The sequence below is a fragment of the Monodon monoceros genome, unplaced genomic scaffold (genome assembly GCF_005190385.1).
Source record: "Monodon monoceros isolate NGI ecotype Baffin Bay Population unplaced genomic scaffold, NGI_Narwhal_1 Super_Scaffold_18, whole genome shotgun sequence".
NCBI lineage: Eukaryota > Metazoa > Chordata > Mammalia > Artiodactyla > Monodontidae > Monodon > Monodon monoceros.
The window spans coordinates 68,088,237-68,114,415 of record NW_021703774.1 but is presented as its reverse complement, the minus strand read 5'-3'; the positions used below and the strand labels follow the sequence as shown (position 1 = coordinate 68,114,415).

The following is a 26,179-nucleotide window of genomic DNA, read 5'->3' as shown; positions in this document are numbered from 1 at the left end:
AATAAGAAAATTGTATAGTATATTTTAAAGTGATAAGTGCTGTGGAGAAAAAAAGTAAAGCAGAGTAAGGGAGGTTGGGAGTCCTTAACTTCTTATCATGGAAATTTGAAACATACAAAAGTAGAGACCAGTATAAACCCTCCTTCCTCCTGTAATGTACCTACCACCCAGCTTCAGAAGCGGTGCTCACATGACCAAACTTGTTTCATCTATACCCTTATCCACTTCTTGCCCACCCTCTCATTACTGGATTATTTCAAACAAAAGCATATCATTTAATCTACAAATACTTCAGTATGAAGTAAAAAATGAATATTTTTTAATAAAAACATAACCACAATACTATCATTTATATCCAAAACACATAAATTCTTCAAACACATAAATTATCCAAACATAATTTCTTTATATTAATGTACAAATTTCATTTAGTATTCCATAAGTAATTCCTTTTTAACTTAATTTGTTTGAGTCCAGCCTCACTTATTCCTTTTGACTGACATGTCTCAAGTCTCATTTAATTTATAGGTCTTCCCTCTTTCCTTCCTTCCTTCTTTCCTTCAGTTATTTGTTTGTTGAAGAAACCAGGTCATTTGTCCTGTAGAATTTTTCCATAGTTTAGATTTTTCTGATTGCAATCCCATGGTGCTATTTAACATAGTCCTTTGTCCCATTTATTTCCTGTAAACTGGTAGTTAGACCTAGCGACTTGAGTGGATTCAGTTTTGATATTTCAGGCATAAATACTTTGTAGGTGGTATTGGATACTTCCATCAGGAGGCACATAATATTAGGCTGGTTTTTGTATGTCAACTTGATCAGTAGCATGAAACGTTCACACAAAATAGCCGTTTTCTTTTTCTTTCAGTCTTTCTTCATCTATTGGAAGAATTATTCTAACATCACCTATTTGATAACTCAAAGATACAGCTCCTACAAGAAAGACAGCTCTGTATCCTTTGAGTAGGGAATAGTATTTAGAGACTACAACATGTGCAATGGGTGCTCATTGTTATTGAGTTGTTAATTATTTCTAGACATTTCCAGTGGACAGAACTAGGAAATAAATAATTTTTTTAAAAGGCAGGGTTTGAAAAAAAAAAAAAAAAGACAGGGTTTGTCATCAGTTTGTACTAACATTTCCAATTCAAATTTAGGTTTTGGGGGTTACTTAAAGTTACCTACTTAACTTTTTAATTTTATATTTGTATTTCTTGTCTCCAATGTTAAAAATCTTTGTCCCTAATAACATTAACGTAATTAGCTTTTGCTTTTGGAAACTCAGTCTAGAGCCTGCTTCTTCAGGTCTTCTAATGATTTTTCAAAGTAGTTAATATAAACTTAAATTCCTTTATCAGTAAACCACTTGGAATGGATTCTTCTGCCTGCAACTGAATCTTGACAGTGTAAACAGTGTAAGCAGGAGGGATGGGGTTATGCATTACCCGTAAAGTACACATGCAGCCACTCATAGTGAAATTAATTGATGCAGCTGATTCCCCAGTGGGAGAATTGTTGAAGATGTATTAAACAGAGACCTGAGTCACTTGGTCCTTTCTGTCTAGATGCAAATCCCAGTTCTCCAAAATTTATGCTTCTGTTTTTCAGCAGCAGTCCTTCTCCCCCCTTATTCCTTTCCCCTAAATCACACCCTAGGGAACACATTAGGTTAGGCTCAGAGCAGGTACACAGGCTCTTTTTTTAACCATGGACCCTGGTCATTTCAGTGACGTCTTTGAGGGGCTTTCCCATCACGGCATCAGAGTGGGTGAATCAGAAGTCCTGGGAGTGAATGCACATGGGCAAGAAGAACCGGAAAGTTGGAACTAGTTGGTCAGTCTAGAGACCTCAAGGACTGCACTGAGCTGGGTCTTGGGATCAGGGACAAGTCACATGAGTAGGACATCCTTGTAATTTTCCATGATATCTTCATCTTTAGAGCCGACCTTTCCAGCTGAATCATCTTGGAGCTGTGTCTTCACCTCAGAGTAGAGAATTGAGGCATGCTGGGGTGGAAAAAAGGTAGAAGAAGAACTGGAAGGAGAAGGAGTATGGGGCTATAAGCAGTAGTGGGAGAGAAAACAGTCAGGAAATGAAACTCACCTGGTCCTCTAGAGATGTTCTGAAGGTATTTCCTGTGGAAGAAAAGGAAACCACTGAACTATGAGTATTGGATCCACTCAGAACTCAGTCTTATAGCTTGTTTCCCAGAATCTGGGAGTCACTAGGCCTTTTGCACTGATTGTCATGTTTTCTCCTCCCCGACCCCCAACATGTCCTACAACACGTGTGACTTTGTTTTACCATTTCTTAACCCAGCCCTCTGCATGTCCTTTTCAGGCTCCCTTAATACCACAGAAAGAAATCTCACTCCCTTCCTTTACCAGATGTTAAGAGATGATTTCTCTCTTAGCTACAATTCTTGCCTCTCTTAACTTCCATCTTACCAACCTTGAAGTCCAACCCCTGCTTGTTCTGCAAGTTCCCACTAGACCTCTTCAAATGTCTGCTCTGTGAGAAAAATTCTCTTGCATTAGTATGTTCTGGTTATTGATTTTATTGCCAAAGTTTCTTAGAGATGGAGCCATAGTGAGAGAAGAGTTTAGCGGGTATGATTTGTCATATCCTGCATATTAGAAATTAAGAATCTCAGAGAAGGTAGAATCATGAGAGCTATATATAGTAATTTTATGGAGAGATAGAGCTTGGGAAAAAAGATGGCATCCTGGAAATCTTTTGTTTTCATTATATTTTTACCATAGACCTTCTGGATTTACAGATCTTTTTAATGACCTGATAGAAGCTATGTACTCCCTCACCAGAACAATAGACATATGCATGGACATTTGCATAAAGTTTCAGGGGCTTCATGCAAACACTGAGGCACTGGTGAAGAAATCTTGCTACAGACCATCAACACGTAAAGTGCCTAAAATATAACTCGTCCACCAACAGAGTGCTCAGCGTCAGTGGTGTTTTGACAAATATGTCAAGGGCAGAGTGTGAAGAGCAGCAACTGATCAAGGCGACTCTATAAGATGTACCCAATTAACCCAATCAAATTGGTGGCAGTTCTATCATTCAAAAGGTCCTGATTAGTGGGGATGGCTGAGAAACCGAAGTAACAGACAAAGCAGGTGTTCAGATGATGCATGTTAGTCAAATAGAGCAATAGGCACTATATACAGCAAATCTTATAGCAAAACAGAAGACTTAGTCTTTTACTGGCTTGTGACCTTGTAAAAGTCCTTAACCTCATTTGTAAACCATGTTCAGGATCACGTTACAACTGAAATTTCTACTAGGCACAAAAATACTGGAGAGGTGCTACAGGTAGAAAAGGCAGCTTACAAAATGGAAGAAAATACTTGCAAACCATATATCAGATAAGGGATTCATATGCAAAATGTATAAGGAATTCGTAGGACTCAATAGCTAAAATAACAACAATAACAATAACCCAGTTTTATAATGGGCAAAGGTTCTGAATAGATGTTTCTCTAAAGAAGACATACAAATGGCCAACAGTTATTGAAGAGGTTCTCAACATCAGTAATCACACAAATGAAAACCACAGTGAGATATCACCTCACACCTGTTAGGATGGCTATCATCAAAAAGACAAAAGATAACAAGTGTTGGCAAGGATGTGGAGAAAAAGAAGTTCTGGTACACTGTTGGTGGGAGTGCAGACTGGTACTGCTACTATGGAAAACTGTATGGAGGTTTCTTAAAAATTTAAAAGTAAAACTCTCATGTGATTCAGCAATCCCACTTCTGAGTACATATCCAAGGGAATTGAAATCAGGATCTTGAAGAGATCACAGCACTATTCACGGTAACCAAGATATGGAAACAACTTAAGTGCTTATTGATGGATGAATGCATAAAGGAAGTATGACACACACACACAGACACACGCAGACACACACACAATGGAATATTGTTCCACCTTAAAAAAGAAGGAAATCCTGTCTTTTGTGACAACACAGATGGACCTGGAGGACATTATTCTAAGAAAAATAAGCCAAATACAGAAAGACACAAATACTGTATGTTCTCCAACTCATAGAAGCAGAGAGTAGAATGGTGGTTCCAAGGGGCTGGGGGAAAGGAGACTAGAGGTATTGCTCAAAAGGTACAAAGTTTGAGTTACGAAGGATGAATAAATTCTGGAGATCTACTATACAGCATAGTGCCTACAGCTAACTATATTCTATTGTATACTTAAAGTTCGCTAAGGTAAATCTTATGTTAAGTGTTCTTACCACACAGCACCATCATCATCAAGTGTGTGGAAGGAAACTTTGGAAGATGATGTATATATCTATGGCCTTAATGGTGGTGATGGTTTCCTTGGTGTTAATTCATCTCCAAACTCATGAGTTGTATACATTAAATGTGCATAGCTTTTCACATGACAAAAAAAATAGTGAACTACTTATGATATGCTAGAATATGGATGAATTGCAAAACATTATGTTAAGTGAAAGAATCCAGACCTAAAGATTCCATTACATAAGATTCCATTTATATGAAATTATAGAAAAGCAAAACTATAGGACAGAAGGCAGATCCGTGGGTGCCAGGGGTGGAGCTGGGGGGAGATTAACTGCAAAGGAGCATGAAAGGATTTTCTGGGCTGTTGGAAATGTTTGACGTCGTGATTGTGGTGGTGGTTCTGTGAATGGATGCATTTACTAAAATAATTTGAACTGTGCGTTTAAATGTAGAGAATTATATTGTATGTCGATTATACCTCAATAAAGCTGATTAAAACAATCAATGAGTAGATTAGGAAACAGAGTGCATCACACTAAGTACTGTCTCCTAAAACTTTAGTTCAGTTATGTGTGTGTTTGTGTGTGTGAGTGTGTGCACATTCACACTGCTTAACGGTACAATTTGCACTTCTTACTGCAGAAAACAATAAAAAATATTTCAACACCCTTATCTAGAGCGTTGAGAGCTCTGACTCATGACTGGTGGCGGGACTGGAAGAAAGCTGTGGGTCAGCAAGGACCTGAAATTCCCAGGTGTCCCCAAGGACAGATGTGGTCCACGTGGGAGACAGAACAAGCAGGAGTATGGTCACCTTGGGTCCTGTTCAATAGGGCCTCCAGGTACCAAGGGAATCCAGCAGCAGGAAGCTGGATGTGATTGACTGGAGGTGAGGCCAATGAAGGAGTCACAAACAACTCCTGGAATTAGAAATGCACCAGGTGTGCCAAAGGAATTTTAGGAAGGAGGGGTCCAGCAGGAAACCTCAAGAGACCACACATGTACCTTATACAGGGGAGTGCCTGCTTAACCATCTGCCATCCCAGAGAGGCAGAAGCCAGCTTCCAAAATACCAGCTGAAGTAACTCCTTTCCCACTTCTTTCTCCAGGCTAATTAGGGGAAGCCAACCAAAGAAACAGAGAGGCCAACTCTGCCTCGTCCTCCCCCTCATCCCTACCACTGCCAGCTTCCATTCTGAAATTTCCCTGAACTAGGAGAGGGGAAAGTTTTGCTTAACATCTTCAAACTAGGTGTTCTAGTTACTTAATAGAGACTATGACATAAAGTGTCCACCTACTGTCTGTTGTCTAAGATAATGTTTTGTAAAGACTTTGGCTGCCAGAATTTTCATCCAGAGTGCCCGAGAAGATCTCTCACAGAAGAAAGTTTAAACAGACAGTGGGAGACGGAAGATTTTTGTAATTAAGTCATGAGTCTTGCTTGTTCAGTATACTGGTTACACAGGGTTGTTATATGGATTAACTAAACATATACATACATATGTATATTTTTATATATTATAATGCATATATATCCTTATCACATAATAGGTGCGTTGCAATCATTCATTCATTACTTAAGGGAAATCTTTGTACATACACCTTCATGATTATAATATCTGTTAGAAGGATGTTTAATTTTTGTTCTGATCATCAGCAAAGATATGTTATGTAGTTTTCTGTGTTTGCCTTCTCTCTTCAGAATCTAAGCATCACACTGTAGGGATTTTTATCTGCCTTGTTCACTGATTTACTCCCTTTACTTAAAGCAGTACCCATCACATAGGAGGTGCTCAGTAAATATGTGTCAAATGAATGAATATAGTTTGCAGCAAGAATCTCTCCCCAGTGACTTACCTTCTCCTTGTTCCCCAGGCTGAATAATCTGGATCTGAGAATATACCAGGTCTCTTTCTTTGGGGTGCACTGAGAACAGAAAAAGCAACACTTTCTAAGCTGTCCCAGTCAGTGGGGTATGCTGCAGGTGCTTCTTCCTAAGCAATTATTTATTGTGAATGTCTGGGTTTGGGATACTTAGGGAGACCAGGGGCCTTTGCCAGGCCTCAGAACAAAGTACCTCCCCCTGGCTCAGGCTGGGAGCAGTTTCCTACCAGGAAATCTTTACCATTGCCATACAACTGCTGCAGCTCCACTGGGGCAGGGCACATGGGATGGAAGGACACTCCTGGGCCTAGGGTCAGGGGTCTCCTGCGAGGCACAGAAACACAGGATCATCCTTGGAACATTATAATATGCACAAGAGTGGGATAGACAGAGACAAAAAGGAATGGGGAGAGGTCAGCAGAACAAGGCCAGAAGAGTCTCTAACATCATAGGAATGATGATCTCATAGATAGAATGGTGACTCTCAGTTGGTTAAAAAAACCCAGCCTCATCACCTGGAGGAAGTGTCCTCAAAGCATTCTATCTGGACAATTCCAGAAGAAATTAGACATAATCCATGCTCCAGGTCCCTGACTATAAGACTGAGGCACTGACACAGACAGAAGAAGACCATATTTTCCAAACCAAATTTAAAAACACAAAATCTGATGAGTATAGGAGCACATGTGGGGCAAAAAGAAGATTCCTAGAAGCTGAGGCTCCTCTAGAAAGTCTAGAATTAACAGTCATTTTATACATAGTTATAGTAACACGTTGCCTAACTATAGGACTATTTGCACCAGAAATATTCTGCAGCAACCTAGAAAATCTATAACCTTTGGTATCATCCATTCAGATAAATTTCAAATAAGAAACTGATCTAAATACATGCAAAATCCATTATACAAACTATTAGAAGGATTCTAGGAAGCTGTGATTGTGGCCATTTTAAGGAATGTGAAAACGGGAGTACCTAGACACAGGGACACAGAGAAATCACTTAGCCTAAACTTGCAGCCCCACAGTTCTGCACATTTTATTCTTCGGAAACCAGAAGGCTGAGGCCTCACCTGGTTGTGTCTCCCAGAGAACCATCTCCTGCAAAATAAAACGAAGGCAGATTGTGTCAGCAGAGGGAGCTCATTCTCAAATATTTCACACACATGCACTGCCTAAGAGAGGTCATCAGAAAGTTATTTCAAACATGGGCCCAGTCCCATATTCTCATGAAAACCATGTGAAAAAGAACTGAACAAAGCATATAACTTGCTGGGGACAGGGCTACACATTTCTATGTTGAATATGCAATTATTTGAGACTTATTAAGGTTCAAGGCTGTGTTGATCTACCTCAGGAAATACTAAATACAGCCAAATTTGTCTTTCTTGCAGAGTAGTGAGGGGCTGTAGATGGCTTTCCAGGAACATCTGTGGTTATGCCCAGAGGAACCTCAGTCTCAAGCTCGTTAAGGAGACTCATGGTCAAAGGTCCAAAGCTCCCTACATTCAGCCCAGTGCAGGGCACATAGCAGGTGCTCAGAAGGATCTGGTGAGTTGAGTTGAACTGAATTAAATTAAAAGGCAGGGATGAAGGATGGGTAATTATACTAGAGCTGAAAAAGTTTCTGTGCCTGTCTTCTACACCAGGTTTCCTGGCATCTGAAACTACCCTGACCTGGGTTAAAGCAAGAAGCCTTTGGAAGCACATGGCAGATAGCACCAGGGAGAAACTCTCTCCACCAAGTAGAGGGGGAGGCAGTGGCCTGACCTGTGGAGAGCAGAGCCATTGGAGCACAAGGTGCTCGTTTCAGGCTTTGACTCTGGCAAGTCTCTGAGGAAGAAGAAGGATAAAGATTAGCCAGCTCCCATTCTCAGTCATTTCTTCATAGGGGCTTCCAGTTTATTTTGATTGTCCACTTCTAGGGGATGTAGGGTGGGCTGAAGCATCTAGTTGACCAGTCTGTTTGGACCAAAGAAACTACCCAAGGAAACCATTTAAAGTTTTTGAAACTTCACATTAAAATGTTTATTTCCTCCCTACCTTTCCACTTGAGGCTTTGTAAATTAGACTAGATACCTATTAAGGAAACTGCCATTTCAAGGAAGAGTATGAGTGTGTCTATGAGCGCTGGGGTGGTGAGGTAGAGAACGGTGGCGTGGCTGTTACTGAGGTTGGGATGAGCTGGGGTGTCTGAGGCAGGGACAGGGCATGGGCTCTAGCAAAAGGTAAGAGAGAACACAAACCTAGTTTCCTCTGGTACCAGCAGTAAAACAGCAGGGCCACAGCCAGGAGAACGCTGAATGTCCCCCCAGTGGTTCCCGCGGCAACAAGGCCTCTTCTTTTCCCTGGGGTGCCTGGAGGGGAAAAGCCTGTATGAGCCTCCGCGGGAGGGGTCTAGGGCCTGGAGCCCTGGAACCTTTCCTCAGCTTGGCTGGGGCCTTGAGCCCTGGTAGAGGGAAGAATCTAAAAGATGAGGACTCATGGGGGCCTTTGAGGACTAAGCTAGGACTGGTGTGGCACAGGAAGCAGGTTTCTACTTGTGGGCAGCACAGCCCTGAGCCTGCATGAGACAGGAAGTGACTCACTGTGAAGGGGTAGAAGACAAGAGCCTGGGTGGATTGTGGCAAAGGGGAGAAAGGTAGACAGCTCCCTCCACTGACCCCCAGACATCATTTCAGAAATTAATATTTGGGGGAAAATCTACATCTGCCTCTCTATCTCTCTATTCTGTACTTTGGCCTTTTGGAAATTTCCCCTAGACATCTGGAAAGATGTTATGCAACAGCGGCTTGGCAGCACCTAACTTTGGAACAGCAGCCTGCCTGAGAAAGAAAGCAAATATCACCACTGATTAGGGCACTAGCTGAACCAGCAGTAACTCTGAGATTGCTCTCCATTAAAAAAATATATTGGGACACCACAATGAAATGCCACCAGTTTCCTTCCTCATAGAAGCCTGAGTCTTTGAAGGGGAGGTGGGAAAGAAACTGATGGAAGGAATAAACTAAATTGTTGGGGAATTCTGATTTTTCCATTGGATCCATTCTCCAAGGCAAGGGTGTCCTCTCTCACCACTCCTATTCAACATAGTTCTAGAAGTCCTAAGCAGAGGAATCAGGCAAGAAAAAAATAATAGAAGACCTCCAAATTGGAAAGGAAGAAGAAAAATTGTCTCCGTTTGCAGGTGACATGATCTTATATAAAGAAAATCCTAAAGACTCCACAAAAAATCTGTTAGAGCTAATAAACAAATTCACTACAGTTGCAGGATACCAAATCAACATACAAAAATCAGCTGTGTTTCTATCCATGTAACAATGAATTACCCAAAGAAGAAATAAAGAAAACAATCCCATTTTCAATAACATCAAAAATAATACAATACTTACTAGTAAATTTAACCAAGGAGGTGAAAGACCTGTATATTGAAAACTATAAGATATTGCTGAAAAAAATTGAAGAAGACACAAATATGGAAAGATATCCCATGTTTGTGAATTGGAAGAATTAATATTGTTAAAATGTCCATACTATATAAGTCATCTACAGATTCACTGCAATCCCTATCAAGATTCCAATGGCATTTTTTACAGAAATTAAAAAATATATATTGTGTGGAACCACAAAAGACACCAAATAGCCAAAGTAATCCTGCAACAAAAGAACAAAGTTGGAGGCTTCACACTTCCTGATTTCAAACTATATAACAAAACTAGAGTAACCAAAACAAATTGGTGTTAGCATAAAAACAGATAAATAAATCAGTGGAACAGAATCAAGAGGCCAGTCATAAACCCATGCATATACTGTCAACTAATATTGGATAAGAGAGCCAAGAATACTCAGTGGAGAAGATAATCTCTTAATAAATGGTGCTGGGGAAACTTGATATTCACATGCAAAAGAATGAAACTGGACCTCCATCTTATACAACTCATAAAAATTAACTTGAAATGTATTAAAGACTTAAATGTAAGACCTGAAACCATAAAACTCCTAGAAGAAAACATAGGGAAAAACCTTCTTGACACTAGCCTTGGCAATGACTTTTTGGATAGGATACGGTAAGCACAAGCGACAAAAGTGAAAATACACAAATAGTACTACAACAAATTAAAAAGCTTCTGCACAGCAAAAGAAATAATCAGCAAAATGAAAAAGCAATCTATAGAATGGGAGAAAATACATGGAAATCATGTATCTGTTAAGAGGTTAATATATAATAATATAAGGAAGTCATAAAACTCCATAGCAAAAAAAACCCTCAAATAATCCAATTTAAAAATGGACAAAGGATTTGAATAGACATTTTTACAAAGAAGACATGCAAAAGCTAACAAGTTCATGAAAAGGTGTTCAACATCATTAATTGGGGAAATGCAAATCAAAACCACAGTGAGGTAGCACCTCACACCTGTTACAATGACTTTTTTTATAAAGTTTGTTTAGAATCATAGCATAAGCAAAAACAGTCAAATTGGGCTTCCCTGGTGCCGCAGTGGTTGAGAGTCCGCCTGACGATGCAGGCGACGCGGGTTCGTGCCCCGGTCCGGGAAGATCCCACATGCTGCAGAGCGGCTGGGCCCATGAGCCATGGCCGCTGAGCCTGCGCGTCCGGAGCCTGAAAATGTGTCACACTTACACTAAATTAAGGACGTTGAGTTATGTTACTAACGTATGCAACTTTAATTTTGTTTAACACTCTCTGCCAAAATAAACTTTATTCCCTATAACTTAAAAAAAAAAAAAGAAGACTAGAAATAACAAGTGTTGGTAAGGATGTGGAGAGAAGAAAATCCTTGTACGCTGTTGGTGAGAATGTAAACCTGTGCAACCACAATGGAAACAGTATGTAGGATCCTCAAAAATTTTTTTAAAATAGAACTACTATATGATCTAACAATCCCACTTCTATGTATATATCCAAAGGAAATGGAATTACTGTCTTGAAGAGATATCTGCATCCCCATGTTTATTGCAGCATTATTTACAATAACCAAGACATGTGCAACCTATGTGTTCATCGATGTATGAATGGACAAAGAAAATCTGGTATATATATATATATATATATATATATATATGTATATAATATTCCATCATGATGGAAGGTGAATATGATGGAATATTATACAGCCATAAGAAGGAAAATTCTGCCATTTGCAACAACATGAATGAAGCTTGAGGGCATTATGCTAAGTATGACAAGTCAGACAGAGGGAAAGATCTCTGTCTTTCTGAGCTAAAAGATTGTGTCGAGGTTCAAATCTGGGCTGCCAGGTATAAGCTTTGTGACCATAGGCAAATTACCAAACCTTTCTGAGTTTCACACTCCTTTTCTGTAGAATGGAGATGATAATATCTTTATTTTCTAGGATTATGACTACGATAAGCAAAAATGATATGTGTAAAGCTTATTCATTCAGCAAATATTTATTGAATGCCTAATATGAGCTAAGCAGTGGAATAGGCACTTGGGATAAAATATGGTCAAAATAGAGATTTACCTTTATGAGGCTACTATGGGAGGCATGGAAAGAGACAGAAAAAGACTGCATGGCATGGCAGTTGGTGACACATGCTGTGAGGAAGAATCAAGCAAGACTTGGAGAGGGAGGGCCTTGGTGAAGAGCTGCTATGTTACATAGGGTGGCTGGGAAGGTGTCATTGAGAAAGTGAGTAAGGTCCTGGAGGAAGTGAGGGGATGAGCATGAAGATATTGGGGAAGAGCAGTGCAAAGGCCCTGAGGTTGGAGTGTGACTGGAAGTTTTGAAGAAGAGACAGGGGGCCATGGTGGCTAGAGTGGAGAAGGTGAGGAGACAGTGGTCGGCCATCAGGTCAGAACAGCAGGATAGCCAGATCATCAGGATCTGGTGGGACATTGAGAGGACATTGGCTCTCCCTCTGAAGGAGATGGGAAGCCATGGGAAGATATTGAGCAGAAGAGTAACATGATCTGATTTATGATTTAGAGAGTTCCTTCTGATACTGTGTTGAGAACAGGTTGTGTGGAGCCACAGGTGAAGCAGAAAATCAGAGTGTTATTGCAATCATCCAGGTGGCTTGGATCAGGTGGTAGCAGTGGAAGTGGTGGGAATTAGTCATATTTTGGTGATACTTTGAAGGTAGAGCTATCTGGACTTGCAGGTGTATTAAAGTTGGAAGATCTAGAGAATCCGCCTGCCAATGCAGGGGACACGGGTTCGAGCCCCGGTCCGGGAAGATCCCACGTGCCACAGAGCAATCAAGCCCGTGCACCACAACTACTGAGCCTGTGCTCTAGAGCCCGCAAGCCACAACTACTGAGCCCGCGTGCCACAACTACTGAAGCCCTCACGCCTAGATCCCGTGCTCTGTAACAAGAGAAGCCACTGCAATGAGGAGCCCACATACCGCAACGAAGAGTAGCCCCTGCTCACCACAACTAGAGAAAGCCCACACGCAGCAACAAAGACCCAACGCAGCCAAAAATAAAATAAATAAATTTATTTTTTAAAAATGTGATGGGGATCCAGTAAAAAGAAAAAAAAAACCTTAAAAGGGGTATCTGATGAATAGGTATAGAAGTACCATTGGAGTGAGGCAAGGCTCAAGGTGATGGGTTTGAGGGAAAACAGAAGTAAAGAGAGTGAGTAGAGATAACTCTTTTAAGGGGTTTTACTGTAAAGGAAAGCAGGGAAATCTAGCTTTCCAGTAGTTCCTCCATAAAACTAGCTTTATTGGATAGCCTGGGATGCAACTGAACCTTAGATAGAGGATGAGTTGAAGCCCCATAGAAACCATTTCTTTAGTCCCAGGGGAGCTGAGTGGGAACCTGGCTTGACCTAGTATGACTCCTTGGAGACAGAGGAAGGTAAAGATATAAGCTACGACTGTGCTATCCCAAAGGAAGGCTTATCTCCTCTGTGGACATAATGGGGCTCTGTATTCGCTCCTGGTACTTGTAAGTTTCCTGACCTGCATACAAGTTGGTACTGACACACTCTTAGACCTACAGTAATGGAGAAAAGGGATGTTTTATGTCTTTGGCCCTGTGGAGGATTACCAAAAGGAGAGTATAGTTGACGCTTAGGGTGAAGGAGCTATACCCTACTCTAAAACACTGCTAATGACAGAAGACTGCTGTTTGAGAGCAACACACAATGGATCAGCGTACAGGCACACAGAATCATCCCCAAGAGATGAAATGGCCCCTGGCCAGCATTCCCTCACTGTAGTACCTCCTTATAACCTGAATTATTGATATTTAATGGAAAAAAGTGAATATCGCAGTGGAAAATGGCAAAATGGAAATAGAAAAATTAGAGTCACAAAGATAGTGTTGGCTATGCCCACCCCTAATTTGAGAAATCTGAGAATAAATAAGGTCAATGGGGATTAAGACTTACTTCTCACAGAGACGTTCACTGCCTCGCTCTGGATGAGGCCGTAGCCATTGTCAGCTGTGCAGTAGTAGCCCCCTGCGTGGCTCTCCCTGATAACAGCGATCTCCAGCTCTGCTCTCTGGGAGCGCTGACTTTTCTGCCCCAGACTCTCCCTGGTGTCCTCTCTGTGCCAGGAGAACGTGGTGTTCCCCGTGCCCTCAGCCACAGAGCAGACAAGGACAAGTATCTCCCCTTCAACCACCGGGTCCCCCTGGGGCTGGGTCTCCAGGAACACTCCAGACACGGGGATTCCTGTATGAACACAGACAACAGGTGAGGGCATGGTGAGAGGAGGACAGGGTTGGGATGTTGGACAGGGTCACTTTTTATGGGACTTCAAGATATACTCTTCTGCAGGTGTTAGCACTCTAGCTCATAGACTGTGGATTTGGGACCTAGAGTATCATTAAATGTAGTAACCTTTCCATACTGATGCACAGACTCCAGGAGAGAAAAATTGGGTCTCCCTGAAAAATCATTTGGGTTTTATGTCCTTTCCTAGTTGTCAGTGTGAATTATTTTGACCTGGGAGAAGTAATAGCAATAGTGGCTATCATCACACTGACCTAGACCACATCCGTTTCCAGAAGTCCTGCTTTGGTACCTAAGACAAGCTGATATTCATTGTATTTATCTTTGTGTGTATGTATGTCCTTCTCTTCTGTTTTACACATCACACTGTTTGTTGTTACTGGTTAGGGTCCACCTCTGTGGATATGTGTCTTCTAAATAGTTTGCCCCAAGATCTGACATCCTAGAATCTGTCGATTCAGTAGCAGAGAATTTTGTTTCTTGTTTTCATTTTGTTTTGCCCAACTCTTGTATCTGCCTCCGTGAATCACCTCTGTCATTTCAAGGTGCTAGAATTTCAAAGAAAGACTAAGTTTTTAGAGAGATAGAGGTGGAAATGAAATCCTGTATTTCTTTTATTATCTACCTCACTTCTCAGTCTAAGCCTGGTGCCTCTGTCAGGATGAAAAAATCCATCTGTACTGGGCAGTCCCTACCCTCACTGGGCCAGAAGGAGCAGTCAGGGGAGATACCACTGCCCGGCTCTCCAGCACTCACTCTGCACGTCAATCTGAAGTGGAAGGCTGCGTTTGTGGATGCCGCTGGTCATGGCCCCACACCAGTATGATCCTGAGTCTTCTCTCCAGATGGCTGTGACCTGGAGTTCTGGGGACGCACCCCAGTTTGAGAGGATGACCCCATGGTCTCTGAAGAAGACAAAGCGAAGCCGAGTGTCCGACCGCTCTAGAGGAAGCTGTGTTTTACAGCTCAGGTTTACAGAATTCCCCTCTGTAGGCTGGGAGTCTGTGACTTTCAGCTTTGGACGTGGAAATAGCTCTAGAGAGAAGAGGTGAATCAAGTTCTCAGTATGAGGCAGGCTTGGATTCGCGGTTCTGGAAAACTTCAGACACCCAGCAAGACAAACTTATTGACCCCTCTATCACATTTTTCTTTCCCAGGATTATTTAAGTCAAATTGTTCCACTTTCTCTGCCTCTTAGAGGACGTGGTCTCAAATATTTCCAGAGTTTGTTATGATATCAACTTATATAGGGAATTCCCTGGAGGTCCAGTGGTTAGGACACTGTGCTTTCACTGCCGAGGACCCTGGTTCAATCCTGGTCAGGGAACTAAGCAGATCCCACAAGCTGAGCGTCACAGCCAAAAAAACCAAAAACCAAAAAACACCACTTACATAGATCCCCGCGGATGTGCCCAATTTACCCTGCCCTGACATTGCTAAGCAAATTTGTATGAAATGAAGTGTTTACCTTGAATTCGAATATTTGCGAGACTTGTTCTCAATACACGATTGTTTTCCAAGGATCCAGTGCATTGGTAACAGCCACTGTTGTTTAAACTTGCTTGTGATATCAGAAGATCCAAGCTTTTATTAGAATCAGAAATAACTTTTCTATTCCAAAAGTACCTCACAGTAGTCAGTTTCTCTCTCCCCCTTTTCCGACATCTCAGAATCAACTGGTCACCTTCAAACACAGAATGTGGGGCCTGGAGGATGAAGGAGGCTGGAAACCACACACAGATAAGACGTTGTCATTGAGGCACTCCTTCCTCTGTGCATCCTGAATTACAGAGATTTTTTTTTCTTCCTTTTTTCTCCCCCAGGATTTAGTCTCCTGACTCAAGCTCACTCATTTCCTTCCAAATCAGTTGACCTGCTTCAGATACAATTCCTAAATAAATCCTAAACACGTCTATTTAACCATTCAGGGACAGATTCAGAAATATAAGGATTCTAATGTGGAGAGGAAAAGCTGAGAGGAGGTGTGACCGAATCTCTGACATCATTGATTACGGAGAAGATCAACACCGACTTGCTCACCAAATAACAGAACAGGAGTCGTCAAAGACGTAGTTCTTGGAGAAATACACTGGGAATTGTTACAGTGCATTGGAGTGCGCTATGCAGAGGGCTTATGGTCACAGATACAAATTCAGGGTCAAGGGACCGTGAATGCGGTCCACTCATGAAGCTCTCATGCTCTTCAGATTCTGATTACAGGCTAGTTCTATCCTTTCTCTCTGAGACGATGCAGTGAATGCCTGCTCCTATAGACCAATGCCTGAGGAGTGATCTAAATTTTCTGAAATAGAGAAGGGACATATCCTAAGACAGGTGAAGACACAAGCCCTGAGGCTGGAGATTTCCCACCTCTGAATTCTTATTTTATGGCACTTTTCACTTTCTATTTTGTGCTTAGTACATTCATGTATACGTAAGTTCTCCCCAAGGAGGCTGTAGAGCCCTTGAAGGCAGGACCTAAGACAGCTTCACTTTTGAATCCCCTAAAACTAAAACTTCCTTCTTTAATTGTGTGTGTAAGAATGTCTGTTGATTAATATCAGACATTTAAACTCTAATGTCAATAGTAGTTTGAAAAACACTTATAGACAGTGAGGGAGGACATGAACCTGAAAGATCAAAGTTAGAGTAGAATGAAGGGCCTCAGTTCTTGGAAAATCCAGGGAGCTAAGATGTACTGCAACCACTTCCAATGTTTTAACTAATTCACCTTCTTTCTCACCTGTAGAAAAGAGCAAGCGCACAGGGTTACTCGGGAGTGAGCCTGGGGCCTGGCAAATGTACTGTCCAGAATCACGAACCTCGAGGGTGTTTCCTTGGGTTTCACTTGGACGTTGTCTTCCAGAGTACAAACGGTACCATTTTATTTTCTCTGGTGCATAGAAGTGAAATCCATTGCAAGTCAGATTCACTCTCTCTCCATGGAAGACAGTGGTCCACGGAGGCTGGAGGGAAATCATGGATTTGGGTACAGCAGCTGGGGAGAAGAGAAATGAGTCTGAGGTGGAGGTGTCTGCAGTCCCCACTGCAGTGGCTTGTGTGGAGTGGACTGAAGCACCCAGCTTTGGTGAGTCTCTGAAAGGCCCCCCGGCGGGGCTGCTGTTTGCCCAGGTTTCAAGTTTTCCAGCTGTGTTCACCTTACCCAGGAGTGCAGCAACTGCTCTGTGGTCTACAGAAACAGACTAACCTTTCAGAGGGCAACCCCAGCAGGACCTACTCACCACAGAAGATCAGTGATGGGAGGCTCGCAAACCCCCTTACCTTTTCCAACAGGCCAGGTCCTCAAGTAGATTCCTCCTGAACTCCCTCCCACCTGGGCTCTTCATGTTACACACACCTCTCTTAGATGAGCATTTGAGTGGCGTGGCCATATGGTGGGGTGAGGGATTGTAGAGGGAGGGAGTATAGGAATTGGGGTCAATTACGCAGTTATGGAAAAGGGTCCATAGTATGTTTTTCCAACAAGAAGTAGGTAGGGGAGGGGTGAGCAGGCTGTTGTCTGAAGTGAAAATTATATTGAAATAACTACAAAGAGTATGAGTGCTGGGAACTAGGTGCTTCTAACTCCCCACACCGCAATGATACTCTTTCATGAAAACAAAATGTGGGCCCTGCATAAAATCAGGCCTTAAGATCTTTGAATAATTAATGGACAGAAGCTGGAGAATGTAAGGGCAAATATCAATACAAATTAAAGATAAGAGGTTTAATTCTCCCTGTTGAAAATAAGGGAAACAACTTCTCCCTCTGTTTTTTTCTTTCAGAATTTCTTTCAAATGTATGTGAATCTTTATAATGGCTGAAAAGCCTCTTGCCAGTCTCATAACTCAGGAACATCTTTCTCAAGAAGGAGCCAACTTTTTTTTTTTTTTTGCGGTACACGGGCCTCTCACTGTTGTGGCCTCTCGCGTTGCGGAGCACAGGCTCCGGACGCGCAGGCTCAGCGACCATGGCTCACGGGCCCAGCCGCTCCGCAGCATGTGGGATCTTCCCGGACCGGGGCACGAACCTGTGTCCCCTGCATCGGCAGGCGGACTCTCAACCACTGCGCCACCAGGGAAGCCCCAGGAGCCATCTTTTTGAAATGCAGACGTCTAGGGGGATAGCTCCCCTGGATCCTGTCTCCTCATTCCTGTGGCAGGGTAAGCATTTACCTTTGGTAGGTACCTTGTTGCAGTATGCAAGACTACCTCCAGTCCTAAAGATATGAGATGTTTATTCCTCCTCTGGAAAAAAGCCAATAACCATGATAAATTTAGGATAAACTATGTGTGACAAAAGGTGCTGTCAAGTCCTCCTGCTTGAGAACTAGTTACTGTTTAATCTTGAAAACATGTATGTAATGGGCTGAATCCCCTTGGCAATATAAGAGTGAGAGATCCTTTTCTGTCTTTGCAATCTCTTGGTGGATTGTCTGTGATGAGCATGTTTATTATTAAACGTATGGTTTAATGCTTCTTCAATGCTAAAAGTGTTTGCTTTCTTTATTACCTTTGTGGAGAGGATTTCTGGGTTGGGAGATTTTGTTTTTAACTTTATTTCCTGCAGCCATTATTGTGGCTCTTTCTTATCTGAGTTTATTTCCTAAGTTTTGTAGCTTCAAGGTGTGAGAGTTAGTAACTGGAGGATGAATCTACCACTGTGGTATAAAAATTATTTTGAGCTGAAGGCATTTGAGAATAGATTTTATTTTTTTTTATTCTGAATTCTCTTATCTGCCTAAAAGCAAAGCCTGTGAAGAGTTCAATTGTCATAAATCACCTCCCCAGGAGCAAATAAATGATCAGCTCTTATCACCAGACACTGGAAGTTGGCACCACACCTAAAGCAGAACTTGTCACAAAACCAGCATAGCTCCCATCTGTTCTCTTAAGGGCCCATTTATCTTTCCTAAAAATCATTTGTTTTCCAGTAAGTAGCCTTCTCACCTGCCCCTTTCCCTATCCAGATGTTATATAAGTCCCAAATTCTAACTGCCTCCTTAGTTTATATTTTTCTGTGTATTCCCGTAAGTTTTTAATAAAAAAATTTGTCTTTTCTCTTGCTAGTCTGCCTTTTGTCAGTTTAATTTGCAGGCCCTCATTATGGAAACCTAAGAGGATAGAAAAAAAAAGGTTTTCTTCCTTGACATAATAAAAGTAATCACAGACCAAATTATTCACTATTGGAAACACCCACTCAAACATTCTTACCCCTTTAACACTACTATTTTCTAGCCTGCACAAAGATCAATGTTTTGATAGGCTAATCCTTCATTGTGTATACAATGAAAATTTATTGTAAAGTGATACTTCAGATTCTGCCAAAGATGCAGTAATTCATGAAGGTGGTGAAAGTGTTGTGGGATCACAGCTCTGTTGGCTCCCAAAGCCACTGACAAGTGTAGTAAAGCAAGATTTGTTAACAGTTGAAGAGGAGCAAACAATGATAGGGAAAATATTTGTTTGGCTTCTGAAAGTTAGTCCCAATGTCCTTCTGTTGAGCCTGTTGCCCACCAGCGGGTTTGAAAAACAGAAGCACTAACTTGCCCAGCCACGTGACACAGTTCTGAGTAAGGAGATGTCAGAGGAATAAAGCTAGGAGTGAACTAAGGGGTGAGGATTCTGAGGGAAGATTTTTCCTTTATGATGAAAGGAGAGAAGCATAGCAGGGGAGCTCCTTTGCAGTTTTAGTTTCCTACAGCTATCACATACAAAAAAAAACAAAACAAAAAAACCCACACAAAAAACATTTGATTCATGCTTTGTTCTACAAATTGCCTTGGTAATCTAAATTCTGTGATGTAGAAAATAAAACACATTATTTCCATTTGTATTGTCTTTTTTCCAAAAATAAAATCTCATTGTTGGGGATATGCAATTTACCATAAAATCATAAGTGGAATCAATTAAGTGTGTTTTTATCTTAGTACTTTTTATACTCAGGTAAGGAGAACTGTCTGTATTCAAGGGCGTACAAGCAATTGTTTTTTTAAAGCTTGAGACTTTAAATATTCTTACCTTTTTCTGTAAGAACTGCCCCAAATATGCCTTAGAATTGTACCCAAATGTAATGGAAATACTCTGTTTGGGGGCAAAAACTGTAGAATAACCTGAACGCTTGTTTTAAATAAAGAAATTAAATGTTCTGTTCGATTATAGAAACATTCATGTGTCTCTGCAGACTTTTTTTCCTTTCTCTTTCTCTAGAGGTTTATACAGATATACTACGCCCCAGTGAGTACGAGGTTGTGTTTCTCTTAAAGAGAATGGAAATCTGCACTGTTTATGTTCCTGGGAAGCATCTGGGGTTAGGGAAATGGAGACTGGGCAGTAGGTCTTATACTGGAGGGAAGGGAGAACTTCTTTGGTGTATGCAGCTTTATTCCTCGCTGGTCCAAGTAAGTTGCCCCTGCCATGTACAGGTGGCCCAGTGGTCAGGGGGAGACACATCTTGTCAGCGTCTTTAAGAGGTTGGGACTGAGTCAATGGGTTCTGAGATTAGCTACATCTACTAGCTGACACTCTCTGTATTTTATTTCTCCATCCTAGAATGTTTAACAAAACCTAGTCCAGTTAAGATCTCCTCCCAGTTAGGCAGAGATTTGTGGGAAATGGGTTGTAGCCACAGCACTGAGGGGGAGAATCACAGGCCCAGAAGCTGCAGGGGATGGTGTGCATCAAGGGGCAGTGGCTCCCACTGGCTGGAGCTGGCTGACCATAAGAAGCTCCCTGGATGGGGGGCGGGGGTGGGCTGGACAAATCAGCAGGGATTGCCAAAACTCGTGGAGACAGCTCCCAACAGAAGGCTGAACTTTCTGCTGACCAGTAGGATGGGGGCTCAAAGTTATCATGATCTGAGCTTATTAATAGAGAAATGTCTACACAGAATGCTGAAGTTCGGGATGAGTTGGTTGCCCATGGCTCTGTCACGCTTGGGGGGACATGGGGAAGCCGGAAAGTTGGTTGCACCTCAGCCTCCCCCAATGAGGTAATGGCTTATTTCTGTCCTTCTCCTCTTAGGATTCTATGCATTCTGTCAAGTTGGCTAGAATCCCACATCAGGTGGGGACACCCCGTTTCCTTGAATTCTGTGACATGTATCCCAGCCCTGTCTCCAAGATCATCCAGCACGATGCCAGGTTTCAACCAGGAGTGTGACTCCCAAACTCTTAGGGTCAGAGTCGTAAGACATGTTTTCACCTGCCTGTAGTCCTCAAGAAAATGATGCGGGCACAGCAAGGCCTCTTTTTACAAGTATTTGAAATACAGGATAGCTATTAAGATATCCAGAAACAACCAGACAAGGATGTCACAAAGAAAGAAAACTACAGGCCAATATCACTGATGAACATAGATGCAAAAATCCTCAACAAAAAACTAGCAAACAGAATCCAACAGCACATTAAAAAGATCATACACCATGATTAAGTGGGGTTTATTCCAGGAATGCAAGGATTCTTCAATATATGCAAATCAATCAATGTGATAAACCATATTAACAAATTGAAGGAGAAAAACCATATGATCATCTCAATAGATGCAGAGAAAGCTTTTGACAAAATTCAACACCGATTTATGATAAAAACCCTCCAGAAAGTAGGCATAGAGGGAACTTTCTTCAACATAATAAAGGCCATATATGACAAACTCACAGCCAACATCATCCTCAATGGTGAAAAACTGAAAGCATTTCCACTAAGATCAGGAACAAGACAAGGATGCCCACTCTCACCGCTCTTATTCAACATGGTTTTGGAAGTTTTAGCCACAACAATCAGAGAAGAAAAGGAAATAAAAGGAATCCAAATCGGAAACGAAGAAGTAAAGCTGTCACTGTTTGCAGATGACATGATACTATGCATAGAGAATCCTAAAGATGCTACCAGAAAACTACTAGAGCTAATCAATGAATTTGGTAAAGTTGCAGGATACAAAATTAATACACAAAAATCTCTGGCATTCCTATACATTAATGATGAAAAATCTGAAAGTGAAATCAAGAAAACACTCCCATTTACCATTGCAACAAAAAGAATAAAATATCTAGGAATAAACCTACTTAAGGAGACAAAAGACCTGTATGCAGAAAATTATAAGACACTGTTGAAAGAAATTAAAGATGATACAAATAGATGGAGAGATATACCATGTTCTTGGATTGGAAGAATGAACATTGTGAAAATGACTCTACTACCCAAAGCAATCTCCAGATTCAATGCAATCCCTATCAAACTACCACTGGCATTTTTCACAGAACTAGAACAAAAAATTTCACAATTTGTATGGAAACACAAAAGACTCTGAATAGCCAAAGCAATCTTGAGAACGAAAAACGGAGCTGGAGGAATCAGGCTCTCTGACTTCAGACTCTACTACAAAGCTACAGTAATCAAGACAGTATGGTACTGGCACAAAAACAGAAAGATAGATCAATGGAACAGGATAGAAAGCCCAGAGATAAACCCACGCACATATGGTCACCTTATCTTTGATAAAGGAGGCAGGAATGTACAGTGGAGAAAGGACAGCCTCTTCAATAAGTGGTGCTGGGAAAACTGGACAGGTACATGTAAAAGTATGAGATTAGATCACTCCCTAATACCATACACAAAAATAAGCTCAAAATGGATTAAAGACCTAAATTTAAGGCCAGAAACTATCAAACTCTTAGAGGAAAACATAGGCAGAACACTCTATGACATAAATCACAGCAAGATCCTTTTTGACCCACCTCCCAGAGAAATGGAAATAAAAACAAAAATAAACAAATGGGACCTAATGAAACTTCAAAGCTTTTGCACAGCAAAGGAAACCATAAACAAGACCAAAAGACAACCCTCAGAATGGGAGAAAATATTTGCAAATGAAGCAACTGACAAAGGATTAATTTCCAAAATTTATAAGCAGGTCATGCAGCTCAATAACAAAACAACAAACAACCCAATCCAAAATTGGGCTGAAGACCTAAATAGGCATTTCTCCAAAGAACATATACAGACTGCCAACAAACACATGAAAGAATGCTCAACATAATTAATCATTAGAGAAATGCAAATCAAAACTGCAATGAGATATCATCTCACACCAGTCAGAATGGCCATCATCAAAAAATCTAGAAACAATAAATGCTGGAGAGGGTGTGGAGAAAAGGGAACACTCTTGCACTGCTGGTGGGAATGTGAATTGGTACAGCCACTATGGAGAACAGTATGGAGGTTCCTTAAAAAACTACAAATAGAGCTACCATACGACCCAGCAATCCCACTACTGGGCATATACCCTGAGAAAACCAAAATTCAAAAAGAGTCATGTACCAAAATGTTCATTGCAGCTCTATTTACAATAGCCCGGAGATGGAAACAACCTAAGTGCCCATCATCGGATGAATGGATAAAGAAGATGTGGCACATGTATACAATGGAATATTACTCAGCCATAAAAAGAAACAAAATTGAGCTATTTGTAATGAGGTAAATGGACCTAGAGTCTGTCAGACAGAGTGAAGTTAAGTCAGAAAGAGAAAGACAAATACCGTATCTTAACACATATATATGGAATTTAAGAAAAAAAATGTCATGAAGAACCTAGGGGTAAGACAGGAATAAAGATACAGACCTACTAGAGAATGGACTTGAGGATATGTGGAGGGGGAAGGGTGAGCTGTGACAAAGCGAGAGAGAGGCATGGACATATATACACTACCAAATGTAAGGTAGATAGCTAGTGGGAAGCAGTCGCATAGCACAGGGAGATCAGCTCAGTGCTTTGTGACCGCCTGGAGGGGTGGGATAGAGAGGGTAGGAGGGAGGGAGATGCAAGAAGGAAGAGATATGGGAACATATGTATATGTATAACTGATTCACTTTGTTATAAAGCAGAAACTAACACACCATTGTAAAGCAATTATACCCCAATAAAGATGTTAAAAAAAAAAAGAAAACAACACCCTTATAAAAAAAATAAAAAGTAAATAAAAGATATCCAGAAACATAAAAGAGAAAGGGAAAGAAAAGATGGACTTACCAAGTGGTCCACTGACTGGAGCTGCTGCAAGAGAGTCAAGAGCAAGGCATCAGCACAAGGCAACGAGTCCCAGACCATTCTACCATGAGAGTTCACCTGCCCATTTTCGACTTCCAGCCAAACGGAGGAGAAACATGCCCAGTTCCACCCACCCTGAAGAAACAAGATAACGTCATGGCCAAAAGCTCAGGCTGCAGACTCAGGAAGAAACAGGTTTGAATTTTAGCTGTGTGGCCCTGGGCAAACTACACAAAACCTCCAAGGCTCAGTTTTCTCCTCTGTAAGATGGGGGCCATCAAACTGACCTCATGGCCATATTTTAATGAGTTAAATTAGTAAGTCGTCAATTAAGGTTGCTGTAATTGTTTTTTTTGACATGACTGTGGCTGCTGCTGAGGCTTGGCTTCACTATCTTCTTGCTTGGAGTGTTATTCTCCTCCTTCATTATGAAGCAAAAGCAAGTTACACTCACACATCAAAGCCCAGGTAAAATCCCACCTCCTCCATGAAGCCCTCTGAGATGCCTGTAGGCTGCAGCACCCTCACTTTTCTATTGATTCAGAACCCCTCCCATTCCCGCTCAGTTGAAACTCATAACTGGACATACAGTATGGGGCAGTGGTTAAAAGCACAGCTCCAGTATCAGATTATGGGTTTGAATCCTGACTCTGCCACTTTACTACTGCATGAAACTTAAGGCAAGAGACCGTCTCTATGCCTTAGATTCCTTATCTGTAAAACAGGATTTATAGAAGTTCCAGCTCATCGATTGTTCGAGGATTGGATACATTAATACAATGGGATATTCTTAGAAGACTGTCTGACATAGCGCTCAGCAAGAATAATTAATTATCATTATCCTATGATCCATTGTGTAATAATTTTCTTGTATTGCCATGTCAAATGCTCTTTTATTTGTCCTTTGATTTCTTTATCAGAATGTCAGTTTTTGAGGGCAGAGGCCATGTCCTCCGTGTCCCTGCATACTCTGCATTGCCCCGCACCATGCTATGCCCCATATAGCCATTCATTCACTATTTACTGAGTTCCCATAATGTGCCAGTAACACTAATAACTCTTCCTTTGTTTGTTTTTTTTTGCGGTACGCGGGCCTCTCACTGCTGTGGCCTCTCCCGTTGCGGAGCACAGGCTCTGGACGCACAAGCTCAGTGGCCATGGCTCACGGGCCTAGCCGCTCCGCGGCATGTGGGATCTTCCCGGACCGGGGCACGAACCCATGTCCCCTGCATCGGCAGGCGGACTCTCAACCACTGCGCCACCAGGGAAGCCCCGTACTCTTCCTTTCTTAATTGGAGTCTGGAGATATAGCTGAGAACAAGGCAAACACATTTAACAAAATTCGGTGTACAAATGACTGACTGGTCTTTATTTCCCTAAGCTTGAGCTACTAGAAAATCAGTATCTCATTTGAACAAATATTGGCAAGCAGGGAAGAAAAATCAAAGGGAAATTGTCTTATTTCTCCTCTTCTCATGTTCTTTGCGAACATCAGAGCAGGTTTGATCTTAGAATACAAGAAAGAAATAACTATTCTCAGCAGAAAATCATTCTACATCAGCTCACGGTCAGAACATGGTCCTTTCACAAGGGACTCAGTTCATCTTTCACTCTTGGTTTTCATGATCTGTAATTAGAAAGGTAACCAAATTTAATTGTAGTTTTCTGCACGGAAAAAAAAGCCCACTTTTGGGGGGGTAAGAGGAATTTTTCATCGGCAATTAAAAGCAAACAAGGAACACATTACTAGAAATAATTTTTTCCCTCTCATTCCATTGTATCAATATCTTTCCCCTTTGTTCATTTTCTGCTGTTCTAAATGAGATTAAAATCCATTTTTTCAGCAGCACAGAGGAGAGGTCTTTTGCCTGTGGAGAGGCTCCGTTTTCCCAGCAAACAGAGGCTTCCCCCACTACTTACCGAGGACCAGCAAGGATGCCCACAGTAGCATGGAAGTCTGCTCTGGGGTCCTGAGGAGCATCTCATAGGAGACAGGCCAGTTCCCAGCGCTGGAGAGTGAGTTCAGCAAGTTGTTCCTCTGAGTACAGCTGGTTGAGTTAATAAAGTGAAAGGAGGAAGTAGGGGAATCTTTCTTAAAATACCGAACAGTTATGTTACGAGGTGTAAGAAAATCTCAATGACGGAAGTCAACATATGATAAAAAAAAAATTTAAGTACTGCTCTGATATATTGGTGTGAATAGCCCCTCAAGGCTTTAGTTGTCTTATTTTCAGA

At 41.5% G+C, this 26,179-nt stretch overlaps 1 protein-coding gene across 3 annotated transcripts; it reads right to left on the bottom strand.

Annotated features, from left to right (window-relative positions):
• Nucleotides 1-336: 336 nt before the first annotated feature.
• On the bottom strand, nt 337-25,996 carry FCRL4 (Fc receptor like 4). Of its 3 annotated transcripts, XM_029227209.1 has the most exons (13): nt 25,865-25,987; nt 25,511-25,571; nt 23,927-23,950; nt 16,645-16,899; nt 15,370-15,624; nt 14,658-14,936; nt 13,554-13,841; nt 8,409-8,519; nt 7,236-7,263; nt 6,407-6,489; nt 6,139-6,207; nt 2,104-2,135; nt 337-2,006 (listed from the first exon to the last, which is right to left on the bottom strand). In XM_029227209.1, the coding sequence occupies exons 4-13, from the start codon at nt 16,880-16,882 to the stop codon at nt 1,890-1,892; spliced, it is 1,500 nt and encodes a 499-aa protein (XP_029083042.1). In that variant the 5' UTR covers nt 16,883-16,899; nt 23,927-23,950; nt 25,511-25,571; nt 25,865-25,987; the 3' UTR covers nt 337-1,889. The 3 variants fall into 3 exon arrangements, with proteins under 3 accessions (XP_029083042.1, XP_029083041.1, XP_029083040.1); XM_029227208.1 differs by lacking the exon at nt 25,511-25,571 and having other exon boundaries at nt 337-2,034; nt 25,865-25,996; XM_029227207.1 differs by lacking the exon at nt 25,511-25,571 and having other exon boundaries at nt 25,865-25,996.
• Between the last annotated feature and the right edge of the window lie 183 nt (nt 25,997-26,179).

Excerpts from the sequence above, each read along its gene's own strand:
- FCRL4 (XM_029227207.1), bottom strand. The coding sequence starts at position 25,925 with ATGCTCCTCAGGACCCCAGAGCAGACTTCCATGCTACTGTGGGCATCC. Across the intron at positions 16,900-23,926 it reads TCCAGTCAGTGGACCACTTG|CTGCTGTACCCAAATCCATG; the intron begins GTAAGTCCATCT and ends TCTTCTCCCCAG. Across the intron at positions 7,264-8,408 it reads CTGGTACCAGAGGAAACTAG|GAGATGGTTCTCTGGGAGAC; the intron begins GTTTGTGTTCTC and ends TTTATTTTGCAG.